At 42.8% G+C, this 27,681-nt stretch overlaps 2 protein-coding genes across 3 annotated transcripts in view; one reads left to right on the forward strand and one right to left on the reverse strand.

The window, feature by feature from the left end:
• Positions 1-4,756: 4,756 nt before the first annotated feature.
• Positions 4,757-25,073, reverse strand: GNS (glucosamine (N-acetyl)-6-sulfatase). Its single transcript, XM_042872831.1, has 14 exons — positions 24,930-25,073; positions 24,565-24,624; positions 23,717-23,923; positions 22,088-22,153; positions 21,294-21,392; positions 18,734-18,901; positions 15,563-15,645; positions 14,138-14,256; positions 13,540-13,643; positions 13,085-13,186; positions 11,804-11,911; positions 11,052-11,162; positions 9,175-9,335; positions 4,757-8,353 (listed from the first exon to the last, which is right to left on the reverse strand). The coding sequence occupies exons 1-14, from the start codon at positions 25,071-25,073 to the stop codon at positions 8,269-8,271; spliced, it is 1,617 nt and encodes a 538-aa protein (XP_042728765.1). The 3' UTR covers positions 4,757-8,268.
• Positions 25,074-26,048: 975 nt separating this feature from the next.
• Positions 26,049-27,681, forward strand: part of TBC1D30 (TBC1 domain family member 30) — a 49,557-nt gene continuing 47,924 nt past the window's right edge. The window contains exon 1 of one of the 2 annotated variants that reach the window (XM_042872780.1): positions 26,049-26,292. In XM_042872780.1, the coding sequence (XP_042728714.1) occupies positions 26,052-26,292 (241 nt within the window). In that variant the 5' untranslated portion in view covers positions 26,049-26,051. The remainder of the gene's footprint in view (positions 26,293-27,681) is intronic. The other variant, XM_042872785.1, reaches the window with a different exon arrangement.

Genomic DNA, 27,681 nt, shown 5'->3' on the forward strand with positions numbered 1-27,681 from the left:
CATGTGCTGCACCTGCACTGGTGAAAAGGCTGACAAGGACAGAGAGCTGGTGAAGCTGCTCTGGCTCCCCAGGTTGGCTGATATGAAAGTCGGGATGTATCAAAGCAATATTGGAGGTGCAGTGGTGATCAGAAATAAAAACAAATCACCATCTGACCAGCACGCATCTTTCTGAAGTACCAGATTCCTGGAAGAGCCGCTGGGTTTGCTGATGAAGTCGGTGTTTTTGAGGCCAGATTCACCCATCAGCAGGCTCCCTCTGCTGTTCATGACGCCGTGGTGCTTTGGCAGAACACACAAGCCCTGACCCAGCACCAGCGTGGGAAGGCCTCCCATAGCCCACGCGTGGCTCCAGCTGTCCTGTGCTGAACATGAAGCTGACACGGCAGATCTGCTGGACCCAGCAGGTTCCAGCCAATCTCTGCTCCTCAGAAATTGCAAAATACTGAGAGGAGTGGCTGGGACAGGAGCAAGTCCAGCAGCAGGCCTTTGCGCCAGTCTCACTGCTGGCTCCAAACAACCTGCTGCCTAAAACCTCCCATCAGCTAAAGACTGAGAGAACTTTCCAAGACTGTCAGCTACCTTCCCTCGTGCTGCTGTTGCCACTGACAGACCTTTGAGGCTGGTCACCAGCCCCAGAGGTCCCTCGAGGAACAGGTTGGTGCTGATGAAGGTGACAGTGACAGGTGCTCTCCCACAGCCCCTCATCCTCAGTTGTGTGCTGCTGGGACGGAGCGTGTCTGGCAGTGTGGCAGAATTGTTACATGCATGCAATTGTATAGGAAGACAAACTTCATAGATTCTTCAGTGATCGTATTGTGGGGCTGTGTCTCCATCTGTAAAACAAGCATTAGTCTGTTCCACCCAAGTCCGGATTCCTGGATACGGCCTGCTGCCACTTGAGCAAAAAGTAAGATTGATGTGGGTGGTTGTGTGAATACACTGGTTCCACTGGTTGATTTTGGCTTCCTTGGGTTTCACTTGTTTGTTATCAACTTCTGTGGGTTTACCTGATTACTGCACCAACTGCTGAATTCCTCAGTGCAGGGGATAGAGTTGTCAAATACATTTGAAGTGTTTTCCAAGTGACTGATGTTGAATTCCCATCTGCACTCCTAGATGCCATGGCATGCTGTTGAAATTGTCCTGCTGGTGTTTTAGCATAGGGAATTGTTCCAAACTTCTACCTAGCAGGTCACTGGTGTGAACAGATGTGCATCAACATTTGCTTGGCCTTCTGTAAGTTTCTTCCCCAATTAGCACTGCCATTTTTCAATTTGAATTGTTGTTTAATCAGTCCATCCCATCTTTCTACTCTTTCTGTTACTTGAGTTTGACAGGATAAGTGGAAATTCCACTTAAGGCTGTACTTAAGATCATTCCTTATTCATTTATATATAAATTAATTTATAAAAATGTGACACGTTCTCTGACTGCCTCTTGTGGCTCTGGATACATTGCAGACCACCAGTTGAATTCTGCTGTTGGCAGTCTGCGTGCACTGAGTAGGATGGGTGTTACCCAAAACACAGCTCCAACTCCAGACATAATGAATTCCTGTTCTTCAGAGATACGTGTCATGGGTCCACTATGCTCTATTTACCATGTACCTCAAAAGACTTTTCCCATCCATAAGGTTTGCTTGTGGCTGATGTGTGGCAGGACAGTCTTTCATTATGAAATCCACAGGTGGTCACCAGTAGGGCGACTCGTTGCTTAGTTATTGACCATCTTGCTGCATGCTGATACAAATCATGTGCACCACTGCACCCCATTCACCCAACCTTTGACTCTCAACAGCAACTTGGAGGGAAGACACTGAGCTACTGAGGGAAAATAACAAACCCACAATAGAATATCGCAAGTTTGAAGGACTCATAAGGATTATAACTCCCACTGACTCAAGGGAACACCTGTGGACAGCTGGAGCCATTTCACCTGGCTGAAGCCTGAGTAGTAGCATTGAGTCCAGGAATATTGTTAGACACCACAGCACTAAATACTACTGGTCCTGATGGACTCGGGCTTCGTGCTGAGCATGCATTGTGGGGTGAAAAGGCATCAGACAAACGTGTCCTGGGGTGTTGCAGCTGCTCACTCAACTCTTGCTCTGGTTGTGGTGAACAGGCATCATCACACTGTGTCCTGCAGAGGTAAGAGGTCATCCTCTGCATCACTTGTTTGCCATTGTGCAAGTTGAAAGTAGAAGTGTTTTCAGCTGTCACAACATAGGGCAGAAAGGGACCTAGCTCAGCAGTTTGCACTAAGACACCCTTAGCAAACTCCTCCTCAAAGCTGCTTCTCACTTTCCTAAACTGTCTTTTTATTGCACTTTTTCTTTCCCACTTCTTTCTCTTCAGCTTTCACAAAGCGCGGTGATTGCAGTTGGGATGTGCATTGTCCATGTCCCCCTGTGGCAGCGACTGGGAAGTCCCAGCTCAATAGCTGGGACCTTCAACCTGATCTAAAGGTCCTTTCCAACCCAAATTATTGATTCCATATTTTTATATGCCAGTACTACTCCTGCAGACACTGTTTCAAAATCTGACTTTGCTTTTGGTGCTGTATAAAAATTGGGTTTGGTGATACTTTCCTTGAGTGTGTTAATTCTACCAAGGGCCTCTCCTGAATTTTGGAATGTTCCAGGTTCTATCAGGTGAAATGAATGAGCCTGTAGTGATGGTGCCTGAATTATGTAAATAAATGCTGCTTTCTGTATGAGTAAGAGAGGGTATTATGAGTAACTGGGGTAGTTCTCTTTTGCCTTTACCACAAGTACTCATGAGACAAATGCAGCACAAAACTCTCCTGCAGTAACTATATAAACCTAAATATAGCATCATAGCCTACATAGCATGATAGAAAATACCAGTACAAGGCTAAGATTTCCCTCTTTAAATACAGAATCTGGTATGTGAGCGGAGATTCCAGCTGTGGCCAACATTTCCAGGGAGGCAGTGCTGTGCCAGCAGATTTGATGACAGCGATGTTCAGCCTCTGTTTTTTTCCCAGGCAAAATTACTGCACTGAATAGTGGCTGTGAAGTTCTCTGTTGAGATAAACAGGTGCTTTCTTTATGCCAGTAATCCTGGGCAGTAATCGTGTCTAGACCTGACAGCTGATACCCCAAGCATCTCTCCCTCTGCTTGTAACATTCTTCCATGGCTGTGAGAAGGCAGATGCCAGACATTTCGTATCTGTTTTTATGCTCTGGTGTAAGTACCCACTGGACAAAGTTAGAATCCATGTTTTTAATTAACAGCAGGACAGAAGGGTGGCACAATGTCTATGGAGTATCTTCTAAAGCCTGCTGCCAAATAATAGTGCATATTTTTAAACGTGAGCAAGGCTCGGGTAAAAACACAGATCACACATATAGAACAGAAGGCCTGCTGCAGCTCAGTCTGAGTTGGAGAGCAATCAGTCATAGGAACACTCCCAGAGCTAAGAGACCTCGCACCACTGTGTGCTGCTGACAGCCAGTCACAGACTGGGCACACACAGCACTGTCATCCAGATACAACTGTGCTTGGATTCTCACTTTGGTCTGTAGGCCATGAGGCCAGAGACAGGAGACATTACTTTCAAAGCTATCCTTCCACTTTTTCTGCTGCCTTTTCACGTTAACTTGTCTGCTCGTTAAAGAACAGAGGTTTATTTTGGCAGCTGGAACAGGTCCAAGCACCAGTCATACCTTGAGCAAGCAGGTAGTGACTATACTTAGAATGTACTTTGAAATTGATGAGGTACAGGACTGTCAGCTTTAGAAGACATCCACTGGATATCATTGTGATATTAAACAGCTGAATCTGACTAAAGCAGCATCTGAAAAACTGTGTATTAGCACTGCCAATTCTTTCAAGTCACACAATTTCTCCAAGTATTCTTTTTTCTAAAACAGGTGACTCCCATCATTCTACAGTGTTCTTCATAAACAGGGCTTATCATTAATAACAAATAACAAAGGAGGCACCTTGGAAAGGTTCATGAACCCAAGTGATGTTACCATGTGGGTACCACTAAAAACATTAAGCAGAATGGGAATTTGCATCTAGGTACTACAAGAACTCCCTTTCTTGGGGTGTTACAGGGAGCTGTCAAGGTTTCATAAATAGAAACAACAAAAGACATTGAATTGTTCCATTAAGCAGCTGTTGAATATTTTCCCCTACATAGTGGAAGACTATTGAAGCACTGATGAAGATACAGCAGAGAAGGACTTCATAGAAGCTTTAGAAGCTTTTTAGAAGACTTGAAAAGGTGAGAAGTACTAAATCACCCTGCAGTATAGTCCAGAACAGTCATGCATGTACTTTTAAAGTAGCTGTACAGAATCACCCAAGGACTCGAACTCTGAAGTGATGGGAAGTAGCACATCTTACTGTTGCTCACAGTTCCCACTTCAGGAAAAAAAAAAAAAAAGAGCCAAGCCCATTCTTCCTCTTGTCAAAGGGCAGAACATGCTGCCTTTAATTACAAACAGCAGTTTCTCCACTATCTGTTCAGTTCCAAGTTTTCCGTGTACTCAACTACGTCAGTTTCCAAGGTAATATGGGAAAGTACAGATTGCTTTTAGATGAGTTCACTCACCTCAACGTTTCTTCCTTGTGCAAAGCAGGCAGGCGTTCTCTTGCTGAACACTACAGAGGATCCACTACAATCAGAGTTCACTAGCAAGAATCTTCACATAATGGGGCAGTAGGCAGAACACAGGGTTAGCAATAGGGAGTCAGTTTAGACACGTGACACACTTTGATCCTTTGGAAAGGTTTAATTGAAATTCGGTAACAAAGGGAAGAAGTTTGATAGGCAGTTTATTTTTTCTTTCCCCAAAAGTGCAGCAGTGAACAGGGTCCTCTGGAAGGGCACTTTCTAAACAAACGTTCAAAACAGCAGAAATTAAGGATGCTCACAACACGCTACAGCAAAGTATGCTCACATACAGAGAAGAGTACTACAAATAAAAATCACTTCAAGTGAATCACAGTAAAACTGAAAGTAGTTGAAATAATGTATAATCAGTCAATCTTGACTTGTTGGAACAGGTATTGTACCTACTTTGAGTACGTGATTGCATGTCTGTCTGCATTACAGCTCTACTCTCCACACAGAAGACCAGCATGCTGGGCCTACACTGGGTGAACGTGCACTGGCTGTGCACACTTTGGCCAGAGCGATGACACAGAACATGGTTTGTTTCAGAATAATGTAAAAGTTAACTGTATTTCTCCCTGCATAGCATCTGCTTTACCAGCTCAGATCAAAGTTCACAGCTTTTGAGAATAATGATTTATAAGAAAAATAAATCACATTTTACCTAGACACAACTCTGCACCAATAAGGCCCCTTCATTTGAAACAAATGCCTTCAGTACCAGGGTATGGATGCAGCTATGATCACATTGCATACAAAGTGGAACATCCAAGGAAGACAATTTAGCCACAAAAACCATTTGGTTGGGAATCAGATCTGGCTGCAAGTTATAAGTTCCTTCACAACAATTTTAAGTCAAGAATTAATACTGTTCATTCAGGGCTCTTCAAAGTCTCAGAATTATTCATGGAAACAGATCCAGGACAAGTCACAACAAACTCCCCTAAGGTTACAGAAGCCAGGCAGCTGTTTTTTCCTGCTCTTCCTTCAACTAAGTGCTTCTGCTGAACAGCTCTTGAATCTTTATCCAAAGTGAGAAGTTATTTTCCTGACCAGCCCTTCTCTCTATCTTGGTGGAGCAAGGACTGACTCATTTCATTCTGAATTTCAAATGAATGACATCTATTACCTATGACAGATTCCAGGTATTGTGTGATTCCCTGATGCTGAGTGCAGAAGGAAAGTTATTGAGTCTACTTAGATGGGCAACTGTTTACAGTGCATGCAGAGAGCACAAGTGCTGACCTGGGTACAATTGTCTCATCAGGTGTTTAATATCTATACCAACTCTGTCATCTTCCATACTATTTATTAGGCAAAAAGTAAAGTGTTCAAAAAGAAAGATTTGCTTACTATGGCTTTAGATCACTTTGAGTGTTACATATCTGTACCCAAAATTCTTCTATTTTTAAGTCTACTGAGAAGCATAACATGAATTACTTGCACTTAACAGTAGGAAGTTGACATATGATCTCCTAGATTTGATAGGGCTATGGAGGATTTAGTGTACAGCAAACTGTTTTATACTAGCCTCCAGACAGCTACCAAGGCAAAGATTAAATAAAAACCAATCCTAAGCAAGACACTAAGTAAATGAACCTTAGGTTTAGCTCAGTGTGCAAGAAAACACTTGAGAGCACAAAGAACTTTGGTTTTGTTTCTAAAAGCCGAAGCAGAGTTTAAATGATATTGATAGACAATCCTCAGGCTTAAAAAACAAAGAGAAAAACATAAAGCTACAACTGTAATGGAGGAAATAAAGTCCTGAGTATCTGAAAGCATGTAAGTAGTTTAAGAGTAGCCAAAAACCTCAGTACTGATACAGGTACTACAGCTGAGAAGTTACCTTTCAAGCATTTTGTCTCCAAATATTTGGTCACTCAAGAGATTTAAAACGTTGAGTTAGATTTGAAATAAAAGCCCTATAAAACCTAAGCTGCACACCATCACAGAAGTTTGCAGCTAAGCTAAATAAAAGGCAACTTCTGTGCTTCAGAATCAAAAGGAAATATCAGCTGAATTTTAGCATTACTTTTATCTGTGTGCAGATCTGTGTATTGGAATGTGCACCTCTGCAGTTAGGATACAGTTGTACTTCATTGCCTAGTTAGTTTGTTAGGTTTTTTCTTCCCCCCCTTGGTAGAAGGCTTCAGGCAACAGAAATCAAAAACATCCTCTTTAGAGAGGGGATCTAAAATAGCTGGTGAAAACCGGAGAGTTGTGTCATGGTTTGTCTGAAAAGGGAAAGATTATCTTGCCTGATAATGCAGCTGATTTACACATACACAACATGAATTTGTCTTGCAGAACACAAACAATTCGGTGTTTCTAGAAGAGTGTTTTGCCAATAATATATAGAAAAGCTACATTCTTACTCAAATTCAAGTGTTTTTCAAGATTTAGGAAGGTATTCAAGTTTGGGTACAAGTGACAGCTGCATTTCAGATGAGCCTAATCAGAAAGTTGAAGAGACAATATCACCTTTCCAAAGGGAAACTAAATGATAACATACCAGTCAGATGCCTGACGTGCAGTCCTTTGGTGTGAAGGCCACTTACTGCAGATTCTGTATAGTTATGTCTCAACCAAAAAGAAACTATGAAGTACTTAAACTGCCTAAAATTGCCCTCTAATTTCTAGTGAACAGTGATTTACTTATTTTAGTTAGTTTTCTCTCAAAACAGTTTACTTCAAGAATCTAATTGATATGTTAGAAAATTCCAGGTAGTTGGAGGTTAGAGATAGATCAAGTCTATTGCTGTGCCCTGTTGGTGTTGGTTTTTAGTAATACTTCTTTCCATGTATTGAAACAGATTTAACAGTTAGCTCAGAATACAGGCACGCTTATTTGAGTACTTGTTAGTCCCAACACTGTTTTGATTAACACAGTAGGAAGCCTATACTAAATCTTAAGAGTTTTTTCAGTAGTACATATCAACCCAATCCAGCATTTCAAACTAGGAGGCTGAAATTACATTCTTGCTTGCAAGCTACCAAAGCAGATCTACAAAATTCATTGGTCTCATTTAAAGTGGTCTCATTGAAAGAAGATACTCTGCATACTTAGTTCAGTTCTGCAAATGACTCTTGCTAGTCAGATCCTACAGTTTTGACTAATGCCTTCCCTACGCTGTTTTGGGCTAGTTTGCTATTGTCATTAAGAGCTTTGAGCTCAACACAGGAAATCTATCCAGAAACACAGCCTTCAAGGAAGTGTGTGACATGGAATATAGGTGAGCATTACTGTGCAATAGCACCTGCCTATCTAACCCAATTCAACTAATGCATTTACTGATTTCTTCAGAACAAAAACTGTTCAGATTCATAGGCCATAAATTCACCTCTGTGCCTGGAGTATGAAAAGGTACTTGAAAGACAAAGGTGGTAATCAATATCTGAGTAAGAGAGATTTAGCTGTGTCTAATGATTTAGTTACAGGTCAGCTGTAAAATATACATATTGCACAAGGCAACCAGCTAAAGACAAGGGTTTTTCTTCCAAACATGGTTTGAACAGCCCAGTAAGTCTTCCAGCTGTTATCAACGAGAGTTTCAGAGACAGACCTGCTGCAGTCACTGGAGAAATTGGTCAGTGGGAGCTGATTGCAAGAGGCTCTTAAATGCTCGATAAGGACCGCGTAGAAAACCTCCGAGCCCGAACACCGTGATTGCTGAACATCAGCCGTGGGTCAAATCTGTACCTGCAAGAAGAAACACAGTCTTTGTGAGCTACAATTAGTCCATGGTAACAAGCATCTTCTAGGAACAGCTGATCTCTAGAATAGCTCTGGTACAATGCTACGTGAATAGCGTACAGCAGTGACACTCCACCTACCAGATGAATCATAACAACATACGGCTAAGGAGTTGATGCTCTCCAGAGAAATAAATACGAGCTATAACACACCAACAGCACATCGGTATGTGTAACATTAAACATTCATGAGATGCCTTTTAATAGAAGGTTTTGCTGCCTCTAATTACAGACCTATGCAGCCCATCTATAGGAACATTTTAAACAGTGCCTAAAGTTTCAGTTTAAAAGACTGCTGACTGAATTTTGAAGAAGCCCAATTTATTTCCAACAGCTTTCTAGCATGAACAGCTTATGTCCTGAGCTAAGTGTTCTTTGTTAACAGCCAGGAACAATCCAGGAATAATCACAGCAAATATCCGGAAAATCCCTGCCTACAGAAATATGCAGAGCTCTTTGTTGCTTGCAGGCAAACCTGAAGTCACTTGCCTGACTACTCAAAATAGCTGCAAGATTTAGCTATGCTAAGTCAATGGTGGCTGACAAGATTAAAGTAGTAGTATTAATGCCATCAAGTTACATTTGGTAGGTTCAATTAAAATAGAGATTAAGCATTCAAGATAGATAAGCATCAAACTATTTCTAGTAAACAGAAGTATATGTGCCTGGGATATTCTGTCTCATCATAAATGAGACCTCTATGAAAGCTCAGTCTTTTAAAAATACATGGCTATACTTAAAAGTACTATGAATTGACACAGTGTTTACCCAGGATCAAAGACTCCAGGTGTACGGCAAGTTGCTCCTGCACACGACTGCAGCATCATTAATCGGTAATTCATCTTCTCTAGAATTTCTTGATCGATCGTTTTGGCAATGTTATTGATCTGGTGTGGATCTGCAGTCAGGTTATACACTTCCACAAACACCTGTTTAACATAAAGTTCCCATACTGTATTGAAGTCCTAAATGTTAATTAACATTTACCACCATTATATACTATTAATCAAATGCCGTTCCCAAATAATCTCAAATGTGATTTTCAGTTACACTGTGGCACACTCGTACAGAAGCAATATGCAGCCAGGTGAATAAACAGTCAGAGGTCAGAATGTATGTTAAGCTAAACTTTTGCTGTAGTGCTGTTGGAAGAGTTTTGCTCTCATCTAAAATGTTCAGCTGCCTCAATATAGGTAGATACTTCATATACGTATGTGGGCCCCCACCTTCAGCCTACGACTCCAGAGGAAAAAGTCACAGGGAAGCTGGTTGTCTTTTCATTAATGGATCTTAAAATACTAGTTGATGACCATCACATCACCATTTTATATACATATGCTTATGTACTGCCAGTTGTCAGAACTCAGGCACATCTTAACTACATGTACAAAGTATTCTCAGTAGAAATGTTTAGACCTAATGAAAGAAAAGCTTTTGTGTGTGCACATACTTAAAGAACTAGATTTGTCTAGGCAACTTCAGGGCAGATTTGGTTTCTGGTACATTAAATCTCTGAACCATTCTGTGGGACAAACAGTAGCTGAACATATCTTAAGAGTGCAGCTGATGTTTTGTCTGTGCTCCAGTACGTTGTGATTGCAGATGATGTTGATTAACACTGGCTCAGTTGTGTCTAACTGCGATAAAGATTCATCAGGACAGACCTTGGTAACAAGCTTTCTGGGAAGGTTTACTGGAAGGTTTCAAAAGCTACATCAGTGCATCTTTCCAGTATTGCTGTCTTAATTCAGCTGACCCAGGTAAGCTGAGTAACCCAGAAATTCAACAGCCAATGGAGTGCAGGACCTGCTACCTTGATTTCCTATCGTCTTTTCTGCTGTCTCCTCACAAAAACTATCTTGTGGTATTTACTGTTCCAGTTTAAGTCATTTATTGCAGGTTACTAGAACTTTGTGTGTGGCAGCATGGTAACTGGGGACAGCTGATGCTTATACATTCACTACACACATGCTGACATTGCAGTTTATAGAATTTGTGACCAGAACACTTGCCTCAACCTCAGTATGCTCTCTGGAGCAAACTGCATGCAAGTGAACTCAAAGATCAGACCTAAAAACCACATGTTTCATGTATGGAGGTGGTGCTCCACTAATGAGATTTGAATAGTTTCTGGACAGGGGACTGTATATCACATTCTCCCAAACAACATTAGAGACCTTCCTCAGTTGTAACTTACACTTGTTTGGCCAGAATAGACAAACAAGTGGGCAATAGAGGAGAAATGATTAGCCTGAGTTTTCAGCTCTTCCTGACAAACAGAGTTGAACTTAAGAACAGCAGAGGTGCAATGGAACAGAAGTATTTATCAGCAGTACAGAGGAATCAGCCACATGGAATTAAGACTGAGAAATGAACTCAGCCCAAGCACAGCTCTCCAGAGGCTGTTAGGTGATGCCAGAAGGCAGTAACGATAGTTTAAACTATACCACCTTCCCCACCCTCTTTTTCCTGCCAGAACCTCAGCACAAACTTTTGTTCAAACATTCTCATTGATTGTTAAATACCTCACTGCAAGTAACGCTCGTCTGCTTTTCAGAATACGTTATGCAAACCATTTAGAGCAGACAAGACTGTAGATCATCACCTGCATAGCTGGGAACAGCTAATGCCTGATGTGGACTCACCTCCCGGTCATCAAATTCACAGTACTGCAGATCCCAGGAAGTTGACATTGTCCTTACACAAGCGTACGTGTTGTTATAGGAATCTTCACAGACACAATCTGGGAAGCAGTGCTGAGAAGTAAGCAGTTAAATATTTAAAATTAAGAAAGATGAACTAGCAATCCTTTCCCCAGAGTCTACACCAGCTCAAGCCAACTGCAGTTAATTAATGAACGCCAGGATCTTAGTCTAACACACTTAAGGCTCTGCTGGGGATGTTAAGCAAAAAATCATCTCTTCTAAATTCAAGACAGCGTTATTAGTGAATTCACAATGATTAAATAAATTTTGTCTGGGATGCTAATGTATACACACTGAATGAACAGCACAAAACACATTAAATACAACACAAAGGGCATGCTTTACTTAGAGCAAACTTTGATTCAGCCAGTAACAAACAGCTAGAAAGTAAGAACAGTGTGAGGAGGCCACTGGAACCACAGAAGGAAGACTACATCCCTGCCAGCCATCTTCTGAAGTCAACACCTTTCTAGATACTTGTATAGCCCATAGTCTCCATAGATTCCCACTGAAAGGGTGACTGTTCTATATGGTCATATGGACACACCAGTTCTGCATGGCTGGATGCTTCCTTCTGATTCTTTAATACTGCACAGCACTTACAGGGCTAGTTCCTACTGGAAGCTTGCTTCTATCCACAGAACAGATACGTCAGTTTCTGTGTTCTAATGTAACATTCTTGTCCTACTTACCGTGACTCCAGGTCCAAGGCCAGGACAGGTAGGATCACTGCCGTTGTATCCTTCTCCTTGGTACTCCACCAAAAAGTCTGACCTCCATGTCACATTTTTGTCTCCTCTCTAGGAGGAGAGGACATGACTTAGCATTCACTGTACTACGAAACAGAAGATTCCCGTGCCTTGCATAACACAGACAATGGCCACAGCTTACAAGGCGAGTTGTGGTCCCTAGTTTATGTCAGTCTTAAACTAACATTCAGCCTTAGATTAGAATTCTTTGGGTAGCTGAAAGACAAGGATCCAACAAAAGATATCCCACCTCAACCCTTCAAGAAAAAGCTACTGAAGTAATAATACCTTCAGCTCATAAGTAACCAAGCCGTAACACAAACAGTAAGCCGTACGGATACTACAGTGTTACAGACAGGAGCCCTGTAACAAGGCTGTTTGTCTTTGATTTGTATCACATGACTACAACAGATGCAAAAGATAGCCCTGGCGTAAGAAAAGATAAACAGCTTTAAGAAGCAACTACATTTTAAGCTGCTCTATTTGTAGATACGTTTTAAGAGAGGGAGGAGAAGTAGTTTAAAGTTAATACACAGTGCTGCCACAGGCATACACAGTGAAATAACATCTTCCACATTTTTGATTGTCAGTTTAAACAGACACCTTTCACCCTCATCCATCAGAAGAACAGCTTAAAGTTTGGATAGAAGGTTTTAATAGCAAAGCACTGTCTTAAATCTGGATGATCTCCTACATTTCCAAGTAAGCTGCCTTCAATTTATAGACTAAATTTAATTAAAACTAAAAGGATAAACTACAAGCAGCTTTATTTAAGTAGGCTTCCGCTCACTTATTGGAAAGGTCAGCTTTACTTTATGAAACCACCTACAGTTTTGTAGAGTTCACTGAGAAATGCTCTTCAGAAAAGCAAAACACAGTAAGAACAATCTACTCTCCTTGTGTCTGTGCTGAGGAGTCCTAAGGAAAAGGGAGGGAAGGTTGCAAAACGGAAACATGCAACCTTCAGAACAGGAATTCTTACAGATTGCAGGATTAGTCAAAGCGTGACAACTTTCTATTACAAAATGACCACAGGTCATTACAATGCACCTGCATTTAAACTGTGTGCCCATGCTTTTCCCCAATAAACTGTCAATGTTCTGTGTGAAAATGCCAACAGGAGACGAATATGGATTGGAAGTCCACCCAGTCTGTTGAAGGAAATAGTATTCCCTTTGAAGAATCATCCCTATTACTGCTTACTATCCCTGGTTGTCTGCTTACCAACAGTGGCAATAGTGACATTCCATCCATCTGGGTCTTATTCAAGTCATATCCTGCAATATCCAGAATAGTGGGACCCAAATCAATATTTGCAACAAGCATCTGCAAGGTGAAGAGAACTGTTAGCTCAGAAGACCAGAACCTAGCAAATACACCGATGAGATTTCTGTTTTAAGTACACCTAAACACTACTTAATTTCATCTTTATAGGCTAACAGAACCTGTTACCTACACAATCAATGCTAGAATCTCCAGAAAATGATCTCCACATCTCCTGAAATGTTTAAATTTACTGCTTCAAGCAAGGGTGTACAGCCTTTTTTTTCTTTTTTTTTTTTTTTAATAAGAATGGAGTATTTGCATTTCCTACCACCTCGTATTTCATTGACCAACTATTACCTGAAGTGGTTAACAGTGAAACAACAGAAGTCAAGCTGTATTCTCTCTTCACTTACCTTGTTTGTCTGATTGGGTTTTATCCCTGGTCCTCGAACTAGCAATGGAACTTTGATATCAAACTCATACAGCTGCCGTTTGTCTATTGGCAAAGAAAACTGTCCTGTATTGGAGAAGAAAGAGAATTAGACAGCATCTTCTTTAATGTTTAGAAAGGCTTGTTACTCAATTTCCAGCAATTAATTTTAAGCAGCCAGAAGAGGTTATTTGCTTCATTAAAAAAGCAGAAGATATTTTGAAGTTGTCAGCTCCTGTAAGACATAATTCAAAGTTTATTAGCTTGGATAACACATTTTCACTTGTGCAACACGTTCCAGACAGGTCTTTGAGACAGATTTTTACTGGTCAGCTTTACAGAACAGAGATCCTTCCTCTGTCTCATTTCACAGTGACAGACAACGCTGAAAATTAGAAAGACATAAATCCCTCAAACACCCTACATTACAACTGCAGGATGTTTTGCAATTCAGATCTGTACTTCTCATACCTGCAGTTTTCCACAGTTGCTGTTCCCATTTTCTGCAATGGTCACAAGAGTGAGAAGCTATGCCACTTCTGAAGCTTCTACAAGCATTCAGTAAACAGTGAAAAGCTTACCAGTATGAAAGCCATTGTCTGATGTGTAAAAGATGTATGTGTTATCTAATTCTCCATGGTTTTCCAATTTCTTCACTAGCTTCTCTACCAGGTCATCTACTGACAGCAGAGTTTGCCACCTAACAGAAACAAAACAATTCATACAAGAAAGTAAATTAAAAAAAATACAAAAAAAAAAAAATCAGAATTTTGACTAGTAGTGCATTCACAATATGCTTTAAATCAACAGTGAATGCACTGGAAGTAGATATTTTGTTCAAAGTCTCTGAAAACAAACTTCATAGATCATCGCATTGTACTTTTGGAGGCTGCAATTTAAGATAGAAGTGAACTGTTTGTCTTCAGTTCTTGTTGATTTTATTCTGAAGTGTCTGAGGAAGACGTCAAAGTGACAGTTACTTCTAACCTTATCTGGAGACAGCCAGGAGTAACTTTGAAGCAACACAGCAGCAAACAGTCCTTCAGCAAGGTCACGTTATTATTTCTTCATATCTAATGTTTAATACTAAAATACAAGTCTGCCAATAACTTAGTTTTCTCTTTGGGATCCTTCCTGCCTGAAAAGCACATCACTTGTTTTGTATCACCCATGCAGTATCAGGATCTACTATTGCAATGTAACTAAAGGCCTTAAACTGCCAAAGATTATTTCCTTCCCTTGCCTCAGGGTCTGCCACTGACACTGCTGCTGAGAATCCAACGATAAGACTTCCACAGGCTAACATTACATTGAATTTAACCTGGACTTATTCAATTATTATTTCTTCTTGTCTCCAGGCTTTATTTAAGATTTGGTTGCATATTTTTATCTTAGCATTTTGTAAAGCAAGAGTCTGGGGAAAAAGAAAACCCAAAAACCTTGGTCTTCCATCTCCAAAGCAACAGGCTAGTACCTGATAACTTGTCAAAAGTGAGTTTAACATTTAAAGTTAGTTAAGCTAGTGTTTAATTCAAAACTTCCAAAGAAATCTACAATGTAAGCCTAATCTACAAGGGAAACATCTTTCCTTGCATTAAGAAAAAGGGAGCAAGTTACACCTTCACATTCATCCTACCCCTTATAGAAAGGAATCAAGCACTTGCCTTGGCCAGTTATTACAGATATTTGCACCTAAAGAGATGCAAATAAAGAGACAGAACAGACTGAAAGCCAATGTTAATGAGATTAGCTGGCCAATACATTGATAATATTTCATATATATTCTGCACTGAAAGAAAGGCAGCTAAGATACTAAGCATGACTCATCTTCCTATGATTTACAGGCAAAATACTTTGGAAGTCAATTACAAGTTTCTTTTCAGAAAGTAAACTGAAAGTCAGGTCTGCTGAGATGGATGTCAGACAACTAGCAGAGGTAACTCAAAATCTGCTGTCAGATGTATTATGACCTTGGAAGACTTTTTATCTTAAGAAACAAAAATTACCTCTTCCTGTAAGCATCATCTAGAAACTGTATTGAAGAGTTAGTCATTGGAGTCTTTGCTTGCCGAATTAACCAGTGCTTGTTCTGAAAAAGAAAAAGAGCAGTGCAGAACAGAAGTACAAGAAAAGTTTTGTGTCAACTATTATACCTCTATTAGACTGATCACAGATTTGTGATCATGATTGCTATTAAGCAGCTAGAAAATGCTATCAAAATAACCCGAGTCCAATTTTCTGCTCTTAGCTCATGTAAGACCCAAGTGGCAAGAACAGACCATTCTACAGCTCCATTATGCCTGCGTTGGATGCTTCCAAAGCAGTCCAGGAAAGGAATTTGTGAAAACTGCTAGGGAAGGCCCTCCCAAACATAACATTTCAGTAGCTACCAAAAATCCAGCAAGCTCCATGATATAAGTCTAATGGGAGAAAAAAAAACAAACAACTCAGGGATTGAGTACATTGTAAGATTGGACATGGCTGTCTAAGTGTGGTTCTTTGGGAATTCATACTTGTGAGCATACTAACAGAAGTAGAGAGGTGGGTAGAAATTCAAAGGCAATTAAGACTACCTGACTTATTGACAGGTGAGAAAAAAGACCTGTCACTAACAGATTCTTGGTAGCCTATGAACTCCAAGGCTACAGACTGAGGTGGTTTCTACTTCCCTTGCTTTTAGTTTGATTTTTATTTTTTTAATTCCAGAAAAAGTGTGATTGTTTTGCTAAAGGGCTAAATATTTTTTTGGACTCATCTCTGTGTTCCAGAAACAGCTCTTGCCCTTCTCCTCTCATTGCTCACTTCCCCCATGTAACAGAGATGCTTTAACTCCTACAAAAAGTTACACTCTCACATCCTGAAGCATTGGTCTGAACTGGCTCAGCCACTACACGATACAAGCAAAAGTCTGTTGTGAATAAACCAAAGGTTAATATTAGCGGGGGAGCAGAATAAAGTTATGTCAGTGTAGCTTTATAATTTTTCATTTAGGAAGTTGGAGATGATCCACTTGCCACCTTGAGCTTGAGCCTATATTTAGCTGGTCACTCTTCTCTAGAGCCTCTAGTTACACAACTTTCCTTTTGTCACAAGTGAATGACTGGAAAGGGCTTGGACTTCAAGGACTCACAACAAAGTGACTCATACCCTCTGCAGTTACTCAATTCCTCATTTTCTGTTTTGCAGACAGAAGAAAGGATTTCTGGCATGAAAAACCGATTTCATAACCAGTTTGCTTTAATTCACTTTATTCAGATCTTGCTTTTGCACCAGCTGTAAAGGAGTGCAGAAGTGAAGAAAGACAGAACACATACTATCCCCAGCTCAGCCAAAGTTCTTCAGAAGATGGAGCTGACACTGTCACCTGTGCACCTGCCCCCTTTTGCAGGAGGTGGGCTCAGGAAAGCTCTTCCCCAGGATAACTGTGCTGTGCAACTCAGACTGATAAGTCACTTGGTAAAATTCCTCTTCTCTGGATATTTTTCTCTTCCTATGTTTCTCGTAAGTCTGAGAAGTTTCACACAACGCCTAAAGACATTTGTTGATTTCAATCAACTCCATACCGATGCACCATCCTCACATTCACTTCTGTCAGCCCCTGCTAAATCTCTTTCACAGTATTACATACAGAGCTGTTCACCAAACCTGCTGCCTCCTGATGCCCCATTCTGAAAGAAAGCCTGCAAGACCTTGAGACAGAACACGCTATCTTGCCAGCAGAATCTGGACAGAGCTGTGCTTTGACTTCGCAGGGAAAACAATCCATGCAAGAGAAATACCTGACACAAATCTTGGTCAACTTTTCTCAGAACAGCTTAGTTGGACACCTCATCTGGAATATCAGTAGCCCTGCTTGGGAGACCAGACAGCCGCCTATCACTTGGTATAATCCACAGCTGAGGATCTTAAGCAAAAAGCACATTACTAGACAATAGAAGAACTCAATTCTTACTCTTTATGCAGAGATTCTACCTACATGGCTTCTTTCAGTAACTCTTGCCCACATCATACATAAGGAAGCTGGGAAATATTGACTTGGAATCAAGAGTGTTTAATACACGACTGCACAATGCAAGTTTGCTTAGCAAACATTACAACACCAATGACTTCAGTGTCTATGTGTATGTTTACTACTTTCGTAGGAATTACGCTTGCCCCAGAAAATAGTGGAGCTCAAGGAAGAGTCAGGCTTCAAGACAATAACACTACCAATTAGAAATGCACATTGCTAATGACTGTAGCTATTTTATGTCTAGGAAGGTGCTAGTCTGCTCTTATTTTGAAACCTAGTAAGATTGCTGCATTTACAGGAATTAGCTACCAACTATTATAGCACAAAACAAGACGACAGACTCATGGGCATACGCAGAGCTTTTGCCTTTGCTCCGCATAAGGGAACTTCCATGTCACATTTTTCAGCTGGCTGCTGACTTCACTGGTCAACTTATTCCTAGCTCAGAATTTTGAAAGTGTTCACTTCTCACAATGGAACCTAAGACAAAATTAACAACCTTATATGGCAAAAAGATTCCAATTTCCACTACACCAAAACATAACAACTCTTTTCTCCCCTTTCAGTCAAAGTTATACATCATGCTGAAGCACAGTGTCACTTTGTAAGCCATAGTTCTCAGTTAAAGAGCAAGTTCCACCCAGGACTGCATGAGCCACAGTGAGCTCAAAAGTGGTTTCACTGGGCTCCACGTAGGAGTAAATCCTGAAGTGAATGGATTGAACACTGAACAGTGGTGAAGTTTGTATTCGAAACTAAAATAGCAGATCAACTGTCTAGAACTTCCACTTCCACTTACTGCTGAGTGAGAAGCAGAATAATCTGAGCTAGATCATATAAGGTTAAAACTTACTGGCAGCAGGGAAGATGCTGCCTGTCACAAACATCCCCAAGTGTGTAACACCAGGCTGATCAATTCTGGTTACAGGTTATCTCAACGAATGAAAGCCAAATTACTAAAGTCTTTAATGACTCTAGGCCCCGTGTTTCATGATTTCACAAAGTCTTCTAACTGGCCTCAAAAACTTGTCAAGTAGGAGCAGATTTGCCAGGAGGGCAAACCTTTTTTTTTAAATTTGCCTTTAATTTTAATAAGCAAGTCAGAATCGCTGCTTACTGCTCTCACCAACTAGTAATCTCCACAAATTCTTGCTAGACAGCTTACCTTCCCATGAATGTTAAAATTGCTGTTTCTTGGTGCACTGACATTCTGAAAGCTGTTTTTATACTGTGGAGCAGCTGTCCAAGGCGAATGTGGCGCTGGGGTTGAGATCATCATAAAGAAAGGTTCAAAATTAGATTTATACTCCAAGAAGTCCAACGACATGTTAGCCTGTGAATAGTTTTGTTAAAGAAAAAAAGTCTTAGTTCTAAAGGAAAACAGTATTCAAAAATCCAAACTACACACATATAACATTTAGAGCCTGGGCAAATAATAAGTTTCTGAGGTGATTTACTACCATCTACAAGTGTTCAAAACTGCATCTCCTGATAAAAATAATCCCAAGTGTTGAAGAAGTTATTTGTCCCACATCTCTGAACAGCATTCTACTTCAGACCTTTGCTTACACCAGAAGGTTCATCAAAAAGATGTAGAAGATAACTCCAGCTTTTCATCCCACTGTGCCTACTTCAAGCATCAACAGAATCCACCCAAATCCTTCCCTTATCAAGTAAAACTGAAACTTCAATACAGTCTGAGGGTCTCAGATGCCATCTCCTGCCTGACAGATCACATACTGTCAGATTCAGTTGCCCTCTGAAGTAGGCAAAGTTGAGAAAAAGTCTTTCATCTCCACAGCTTACAGGGTTTGCTCATTCCACAGCTAGCTCCTTAGTTTCTAAGGAGTGTCACATTTCTGCTGGTGAAGCCTGAAGCTTTAATGAAGCACAGCAACAGATTCCAATCACTCATGTCACTTTTTTGCACTTTCATTTTCATTTCTGTCTACATACAATTTCAGGGAAACACTGTGAAGAGTTTCATTTCGCCTTCCCTTGTTCAGTCTTTGAAATTAAAGCTTCAAAGGTATTACTTGCTGGATAGTTCTCTACTATTTGGATTTTCCAACATTTTCTTTTCCTTTCTGATTAATACATCCCTCTTCGTATTTCCTCTTCATCCTTTAGAATTGGAGAAATGCTAGGAATTCCCCCTGCCAATATGACTTCATCTTCCCCCCCCCCCAAATTCCCACATATAAGCAATAGAGGCTGGACCTTAGCCATATGATGATACACTTAAGGAAGGATAAAAACAGTTTACACAAACCAGTATGAGAGAGGTAAACTGATCCAGGTGTTCAAATTCTTAATACTAGACTCAATTACTCATGTCCTCAGTCAGAACAAGGAGACTGTGCACTGGGTCAAGTAACACAGGAACTCTGCATAAGCTACTTATTGCTCTTCCTGGTGGTCTCTGTCACTGCACATTTGGCAACACTCACATGGTGTGCACTGCCCACCCACTGAATTAAACTGAAACACTAACCTGAAATGATAAATACGTATTTCATAGCTAGAAAGTGGAATTCTTGGTGGCAGAGAGTAGAATGCAACACACTGAAAATTCATCATAATACACTGGTGTATCAACAGGCAACCCACCACAAATATAATCTTGGTCAAAATGCTTATGAGCTACTGAAGGATCAAAAAGACCAGTACAATACCAGTAACAGGATAGCCTCTCTTCTGGTTTACCAATTCCAATCCAGCTTTAGCCACTGTAAATCTAAATTTAATCAGACAGCTGTTCCATGCCTTGAGAAACATCAATCAGTTCTGTTCCTGGTAAGCAGCTGTCTAGGTTAAAGAACTGGCAGTGAACCTCACTAGTCAGCAGAAGATCACAAACTCACTGCTCGAGGAGGCTTTTCAGAGGAATGTTTTCCTGAGCATGTGAGCTCCTAGCAATGCCATGTAATACACTACAACAGTGCATTAACCTAAGACTGTAACTATGGGAGGCAGGATGAGGAGGATGAAAATACAATAGAAAAATCCACAGAAAATCCAAGCTACTTGCTAAACAGGGACTCAAGAAAACTACAAGGAAGGCTGTAATTATTACTTCTGTATTTTATGCATTTATTGCTTTTGTTATTTACTTCTTTAATATTAAAGAGAATAAAGAAGTTAAAGTTCAGGGTCAACTACACATTTTGACAAAGCACATTTATTGCCCTCCCAATCTCAGGTGCGCAGATTAGGCTTTTATATATTCAATCTACCAGTTTGATTTAATTAAAGATTATAAGATACTGATATACACACAACATCTACCAAAGTCTCTTCTTATTTTTTTTACACTTAACTTCCTATTGAAATCTCGATGCAGTTAACCTGCTACAGAAGTTGTCTATTGTAAAGAAATACAGTCTGCTATGAAGTAATTTAAGACACTGCCTGTATGCATCACATTCCTCACATACCACAGCAGTCACTATTAACCTCTCAGCGAGGCTACTGCTAGAAAACAGGTTGTTGGAACATATTTCCTTTCCATAGCTTCTACACATAAACTTCCTATTTTTCAAACATACCCAGAATCTTGTTTTGCTGGTTGATGCCTGCCTAGTGCTATGACAATGCAATCATTCAGTATTTTATGAACTACTGAAGCTTAAACTGCCTTTACCACCCCTCCCCAGCCCCCCAGCATAAGGCATTATTTGGCCATAAGCATTTTTTGTAACACAGAATGTAGCAGAATTTCCTACCAGTACATCCGTCAGATAATCGACACTGTAGTTCTCACCATGCCTTCGTGCTTTGCCATTTACTGAAAGAGTATAGTTGTAGTACTTGGAATTTTTCTCCTGTGAGAATGAAAAGTTACACACATTTATGTAGAGCAACATACATAATGAATATACTTGAAATAATCAAAACTCCCAACACCGGTCAACTTGGTTTCAAGCATCTGTCCTAAGGACACTGCAAGAATCCTCAGAACTAGCCCCAACAACATCACATGCTGCAGCATTATCTTGCACTGCTTTGGCTTTACATTCCAAGGTTTTTTCCTAGGCAGTTCAGTAAAAGCAGCCCTTGTGAAGGCCAGTGGACTGATATACAGTAGAGAGGAAGAAAGGGAAGATCTGCATTAAGTTGTTAGATGTCGGCCTCTTCTCTCGTGTCATTAGTGATAGGACCAGGGGGAATGGTTTCAAGCTACGGCAGAGGAGATTCAGGCTGGACATGAGGAAGTATTACTTTTCAGAAAGGGTGGTCAGGCACTGGAATGGACTGCCCAGGGAGGTGGTGGAATCACCGACCCTGGGGGTGTTCAAGGAAAGACTGGATGTTGTGTTGAGGGACATGGTTTAGTAGGAGCTATTGGGAATAGGTGAACGGTTGGACTGGGTGATCTTTTAGGTCTTTTCCAACCTTAGTGATTCTATGATTCTATGATTCTATGTTCCATGCTCTCTGTTTCATGACCAGTAAAATTCAGAACATGAGCTGGATTACAAAACTATCAAAATTAAGTATTTTAACAACAATCACATACCAAAGCATACCAAAAACTCCATCCTGGAGGGACATGACTTACTCCTCCTGCATCCTCTGCTCCATACTGAAAAAAAGACAGATTGTGACTCAATTTCAGTTATCGCAAACAAAAGCTAGAGATTATGCTTCATATTCATGTGCTTTATCCAACACTAGCCAGAAACACCATTAAGTCAAATTAAATTTCAGAACAGAAAAAAAACAAATATATTTGTATGTAAAAGCATATTTACAGGCTGTTAGAGAGACAAGGGTTAAAGTAACTAAAAAGACAGTCAATGAAAATCTGGAATTCAATGATAATATTTAAATCTTATACCCTCTTCCAGTCCACACATGAAATCATACAGAGATCTGCAGGACATCCAGTACATCAACATGCAAGAACACACTACCAGAACGTACGCAATAAGACAGACTTGGGTTTTGTGCTAACAGCTAAGAGACTAAAGAAAACTCAAGTAGACTGACAGCCTCCATCACTCTGTACGAAGAGTCAGTGTGAACTTAAATCAGTGCTAGTAGCTGTCATCTTAGAGACAAATGATTAAGAACAATCAGGCCTTAAGACAGCAAAAAAAGGAAACTGGCTGCTGAATCAGTGCCAAATCCAAAACAGAGGGTGCCTCAGAGCAACACAATGTATCTTCTCAAGGCTGCCCTCTCACATCTACACGGCTCCCCAAACTGGAGGGACAGGAGATGGTGCTGACTCAAGGGATGCTCAGAGGAAGCCAGATAAACTTCCCTTCCCCAGCTGCCTCATTGACTGCAGCAGAGGCAGATTTGTGCCTGGCTAGAATACTCACTCATGTTCCATTATTCTGTTACACCATCAACATTTTCCACCAAAAGACAAGGAAAATAACGCTGTTAAGAACTTTAAGTCACTGCAAATACAACTCCTCTATGCTAGAAGTAAAACAAATCTTAGTGCTTTCAGGGAAAAGTTTTAAAGCTTACTATAAGCTACCATGAACCACAGCTTAGGAAAAAAAAAAACCAACAACAAAAAGCACACAAAAAAATGATTTAATAACAAAGTGCTGAGTAAGCTCTGCCAAGAGCTCTGGTACTAGGTACTCTCTCAATAAACTTGCTTCAGTGAACATTTAATACTTAAAACAGCAATTAAGTGCTAAAAAGAAAATAGTCATGTTCAAGGGAATATATCAATTGCAAATAGTGAGAGAAGTTTATTCTTTTTCTTTAAGTAGCATTATTCTGACATCTTCCCCAGACTGGTGCAGGCCTGATGATATTCTTCATAGCTACCATGTGCCAGTCACGTACCATTTCTTACAGTCATGAAAAACCTGATGCCCATCAAGTGGCACAGCCAAACACACTGAAAGATGCCTATGGATCCTATCATCCTTTCACAATTAACTTTAAAAAAAACCTTCAGGCAACTAAGAATCTGATTTTAACTAAGCTAAGTTAAAGATCTCAACTTTGCACGTTATTTACCCTGCTTCAGTGAATTCAGAGAATTGTTTATCCAAGTAATATCATTTGAAATACAGTCGGGATTCAATATCCATTACACACAAAGCCAGAAGCCATTTTAGAAAGGTGGATAAAGGCAAGCGTGTTATGCCACAGTAAAAATATAAGCGCAAAATACCTCATTCAAGTACTTTCCAGCAAAGAATGTTTGATAACCACACATTGATTTGAGCAGTGCTGGGAAGGTGTTTGGTTCTTGTATCTTCTGCCACGACTTGCTGCTGCAGTTCCCTTCCAGAGTGTTATTGACAACGTGGTGGTTATGAGGATATTTCCCTGTTAAAATGCTCGCACGACTGGGACAGCAAAGTGCACTGGGAACATACTAGAAAGAACAGGAATAAAAGAGACAGGATTGATACTGAAAAACATTTTTCCTTAAAACTTGCAGTTTTAAAATACCAGATAACAGGTTGATTGAAGAGCTCACTGGCTTCAAAAATTAACAAAACATGCACTTTATGGGACACAAAGAAGGACACCTTAAGTATTTCCACAAGCGAAATGCTGTGGGTGAAACTGCCTTTCGGTTTCTCCAATCCCATACTTGCACAGTACAGATAAGCAGCACCAAGCACCCATTCAAACACTGTGCTCACCAGTTGATTCACACTGTTATTTCAGCTGACAACATATTAGAACACAAAAAGAGCGAAGTGGGATTTCAACATACAGAAAGCAGCAAGTGCCTTCTTCTAACATTTCTCAGCTCACAGTAAGAAACAGAAGAAACAGACCAGGCAGCTTTACTGTGCAGTCTGAGGAAGTCAGCCCGAATGGTTTTAGGAAGTGAAAACTGCCCCTCAGCCTCTGACCTTGAGCTCTATTCTGAGACCTAAAACTAGGTAGGCGTTGAATCAGGACTAAAACAACACGCAAAGCGTGCACGTTCACAGGCTCTGAAACCGAAAACACGAACTACACACTCGCACCTCGGAGCCTCAAGGCGTTAAGGCAAACACTTACCGCGTTTAAAAAGGTGACTCCCATCTGCGCAATGAGGGCATTGGTCTTCTTCATGGGGGTCTGCAAGAGAGGCACCGAGCAGTCAGCTGCACACGCGAGGACACCACGCGAAGCGACAGAGCGGCGAGCAGCCTCACACAGCGCGGTCACACGCTGCCCCACTCCGGGCCCCGCCACGACGAGCTCCGCCGGCGGCTCTGCGGACGCTGCCCACCGCAACGCGTCCCACTCGTGGGGCCGCACGGCATCGCAGGCCCTCAGCGCAGCTCCGCCCGGCCCTGCCCACGGCCCCAAGGCCTCCCGCCCCGAGCCCCGCGTCCCCCGGCAGCGCCGCGGCGCCCACCCCGCCCGCCGGCCGGCCGTACCATGCCGCCCAAGAAGACGTCCTGGTCGTCAGTGAGGATGAGCACCACGTTGGGCCTCTGCCGAGCCGCCCGCGCCGGGCTCAGCACCAGCAGCGCGGCCAGCACCAGCCCGCGGGCCAGCGCCGCCAGCGCGGAGCGGGACATGGTGCGGCGACGGGGGCGCGCGGGCGGAGGGACAGACGGACGGACGGAATGCGTCGACGTCGCTCAGACCCCGGCGTCGCGGAGCGGCCGACAGCGCAGCCCCGGCAGCAGAGCGCGAGCCCGCCCCGCCCCCGGCATATGACCAGGGCGAGCGGGGGGAGCGGTGTCACGTGGGCGGGAGGTGCTGCTCAGCGCCCCGCCCTGCAGGGCGGACCGGGGGCGGTGCGGCGACTCTGCGCCTCGCCCACAGCGGCGCCGGTTGGCGTGCGGGGCGTCCTGCGTGAGCTGGGGGGGATCCGCCGGGGTCATCGATTCCGATTGCGGCTCCTCGCGGCATCACCTGCAACCGAACCCTGCGCCTGAGAGCATTGTTCACAACCACCTTGAACTCGGCGCCGCGCCCACTGCCCTGTTCAGCCCGTTCCACACCCGCCGCCCTCTGGTGCAGACCCTGTCCCCAGCCCCCAGCCGCCCCTCCCTTGACACAACTCCATGCCGTTCCCTCGGGCCCTGCCTCTGTCACACAGAGCAGAGCTCAGCCCTGCGAGGAGCTGCAGCCATCAGCCCTCCCCTCTGCTCCACGCTGAGCGCACCGAGGAACCTCAGTCGCCCGTCGCACGGACCCTTCCCCATCTCCGCACCCTCCTTTGAACGCTCCCTAATAGTTTTATACCTTTGCACAGCTTAACACCTGCCGTAACAAACAGCGCAGCTTTTTATTCTGAATACCACTTTTGCCAACCGCTGCATTTCACCACCCAGCTCCTCACCCCTGCCCGCGCCTTCCCCCGGCGGTAGGTGATGCCCGCAGGTGCGGCCCCGGCCGCGGGCTCTACCACGCCGCGAGGTGCGCGGGGAGGGCCTCGCGTCGCTCCTGCCCGCGGGGAACGCCCCGGAGCCCGCACTCCCCCCGCCACCTCCGGCCGGCCGTGGAACGAGCCGAGCCCGGAACTCGGCGCCGCCGAGCGGGCGCGGAAGATGGAGGCAGGGGAGCGAGGCGCGGGCGGCCGGGCGGGCAGCAGCGCGGACAGCCTAGCCGAAGAGGAAGACGAGGAGGACGAGGAGGTGCCAGGCAGCGGCCGCTCCAGCCGCACCTCGTCGCTGGTCAGCGGGCTGCTCACCGAGCTCTACAGCGCCGCCGAGGTGGCCGCCCCTCCTCGCGTCCTGCGGGAGCTGCGGCAGCAGCGGCCGAGCCGCGCCGAGTACCTGCGGCTGAAAGGTACGGGCCGCTCCCCTCCACTCGGTGCAGTGCTTGGCACGGGGTTCGCTGCGTCCGGGCCTGAGGGACGAGGCGGGCTCACCTGCGGCAGGTGGAACGGGTGTCATCCGTTGTTGTTCTTTCCCTCCTTCCTCCGTGAAAGCTGGCCGTGTTTTCAGGCTCTTGCCATTCTCATCAGCTTTGCGGTTTTCAGCTTACTGTGCAGGTAAACTTGTCTCCAAGGAAAGCAAAATGAATTCAAAATAAAAACGAACCAAAATGAAGCTGTCAAGGGGCTCACGATGCCCGTGCAGCTGTGACAGCGAATGCTACCTGAAGGGTGGGACTTGCAGCCGCAAGCCAGCCTGGTGAAGAGGACCTTATGAAGATCTCTTGTCTCTTGATGTCAGGATATCCTTGTTTCTGTCAAAGACAGAAAGCAGGAGGTGAATAGACATGCCAGTTTCTCAGGCTGTGCAAACAGCTTTTTGCTTCCTTGTTTGGCTTCCTAATGAGATGATGGTATTCAACCCGATGTTACAGGATATGGGCTCGTGTTCTGTATGTCCCATGGGGAATGTATGTCCTGGAACTAGAACTTAGGACTTTTGCTGCAACAGTAATTAATGTTTTTTACAGGAACAGCTAACTGGAGTGAACAAGAAAGGCTAAAATTCACCTCACTGCTTTTGTGGTGACTGTCCATGTCAGTAGGAATACAGTTTAATTTTATTCCCTGGTACAATGTTGCATGAAATCACTTTGCCCAATCCCAGAGATGGGAGGTACTGATTGAGCAGGAGGGACCGATCTGGATGCGCTGCCTGCTGCAGAATACGGAGCTGTTTTTGCCAGCATCTGCCCTTGCTGCCATACCTGGTTCTCTCCCATCCCACAACTGGTTAGCATTTCAGCCTACTTTGTCCTTTTTTTAAGCTCTGTAGAGTTTTGAGGAAGGTTTTGCTGTATGAGCCAATCACCATCCCACTAATGGTAGCTTTTCCTGAAGGCATCAACTTTTTGCTCGCTGGATCAGATTGCTGCACTATGGATTTTTTTTGATTGATTTTTCTTTCAGCTTTGAGAGGTGTGGTTGGACTGAAAGCAATAAGGTTTGAGAACAGTCTCAGGAAGAAAGCTGTCAGGACAGCAGTAGCAAATTTCACCAGGCTGTTCTGTAGCAAAGAGCTGAAGAGGTCAGCATGTGGTAGGCAAAACCCAGACTTTCACTGGTGGGATGCGCAGAGGAGAGAATCCCAAAACTCTCTCCCACATCTCTAAAGCTTGCTGCACAAGTGTCATCAGGAGCACTAGAAGTAAGCTGAGTCATTTTGGTGAGCTGGGAGCTCTGGTGCCACTGAAACCAGTGGAAATAGTGAAGGCCCTGACTGAAGCAACATCATTTACCTT

The sequence above is a fragment of the Lagopus leucura genome, unplaced genomic scaffold (genome assembly GCF_019238085.1).
Source record: "Lagopus leucura isolate 7727_CA_CO unplaced genomic scaffold, USGS_WTPT01 Super-Scaffold_100008, whole genome shotgun sequence".
NCBI lineage: Eukaryota > Metazoa > Chordata > Aves > Galliformes > Phasianidae > Lagopus > Lagopus leucura.

Coding starts and splice junctions, on each gene's coding strand:
- GNS (XM_042872831.1), bottom strand. CDS start 25,073: ATGTCCCGCTCCGCGCTGGCGGCGCTGGCCCGCGGGCTGGTGCTGGCC. Junction 13,187..13,539: donor AACCCAATCAGACAAACAAG/GTAAGTGAAGAG, acceptor TTCACCTTGCAG/ATGCTTGTTGCAAATATTGA. Junction 11,912..13,084: donor TGTCACTATTGCCACTGTTG/GTAAGCAGACAA, acceptor CTCTCCTCCTAG/AGAGGAGACAAAAATGTGAC.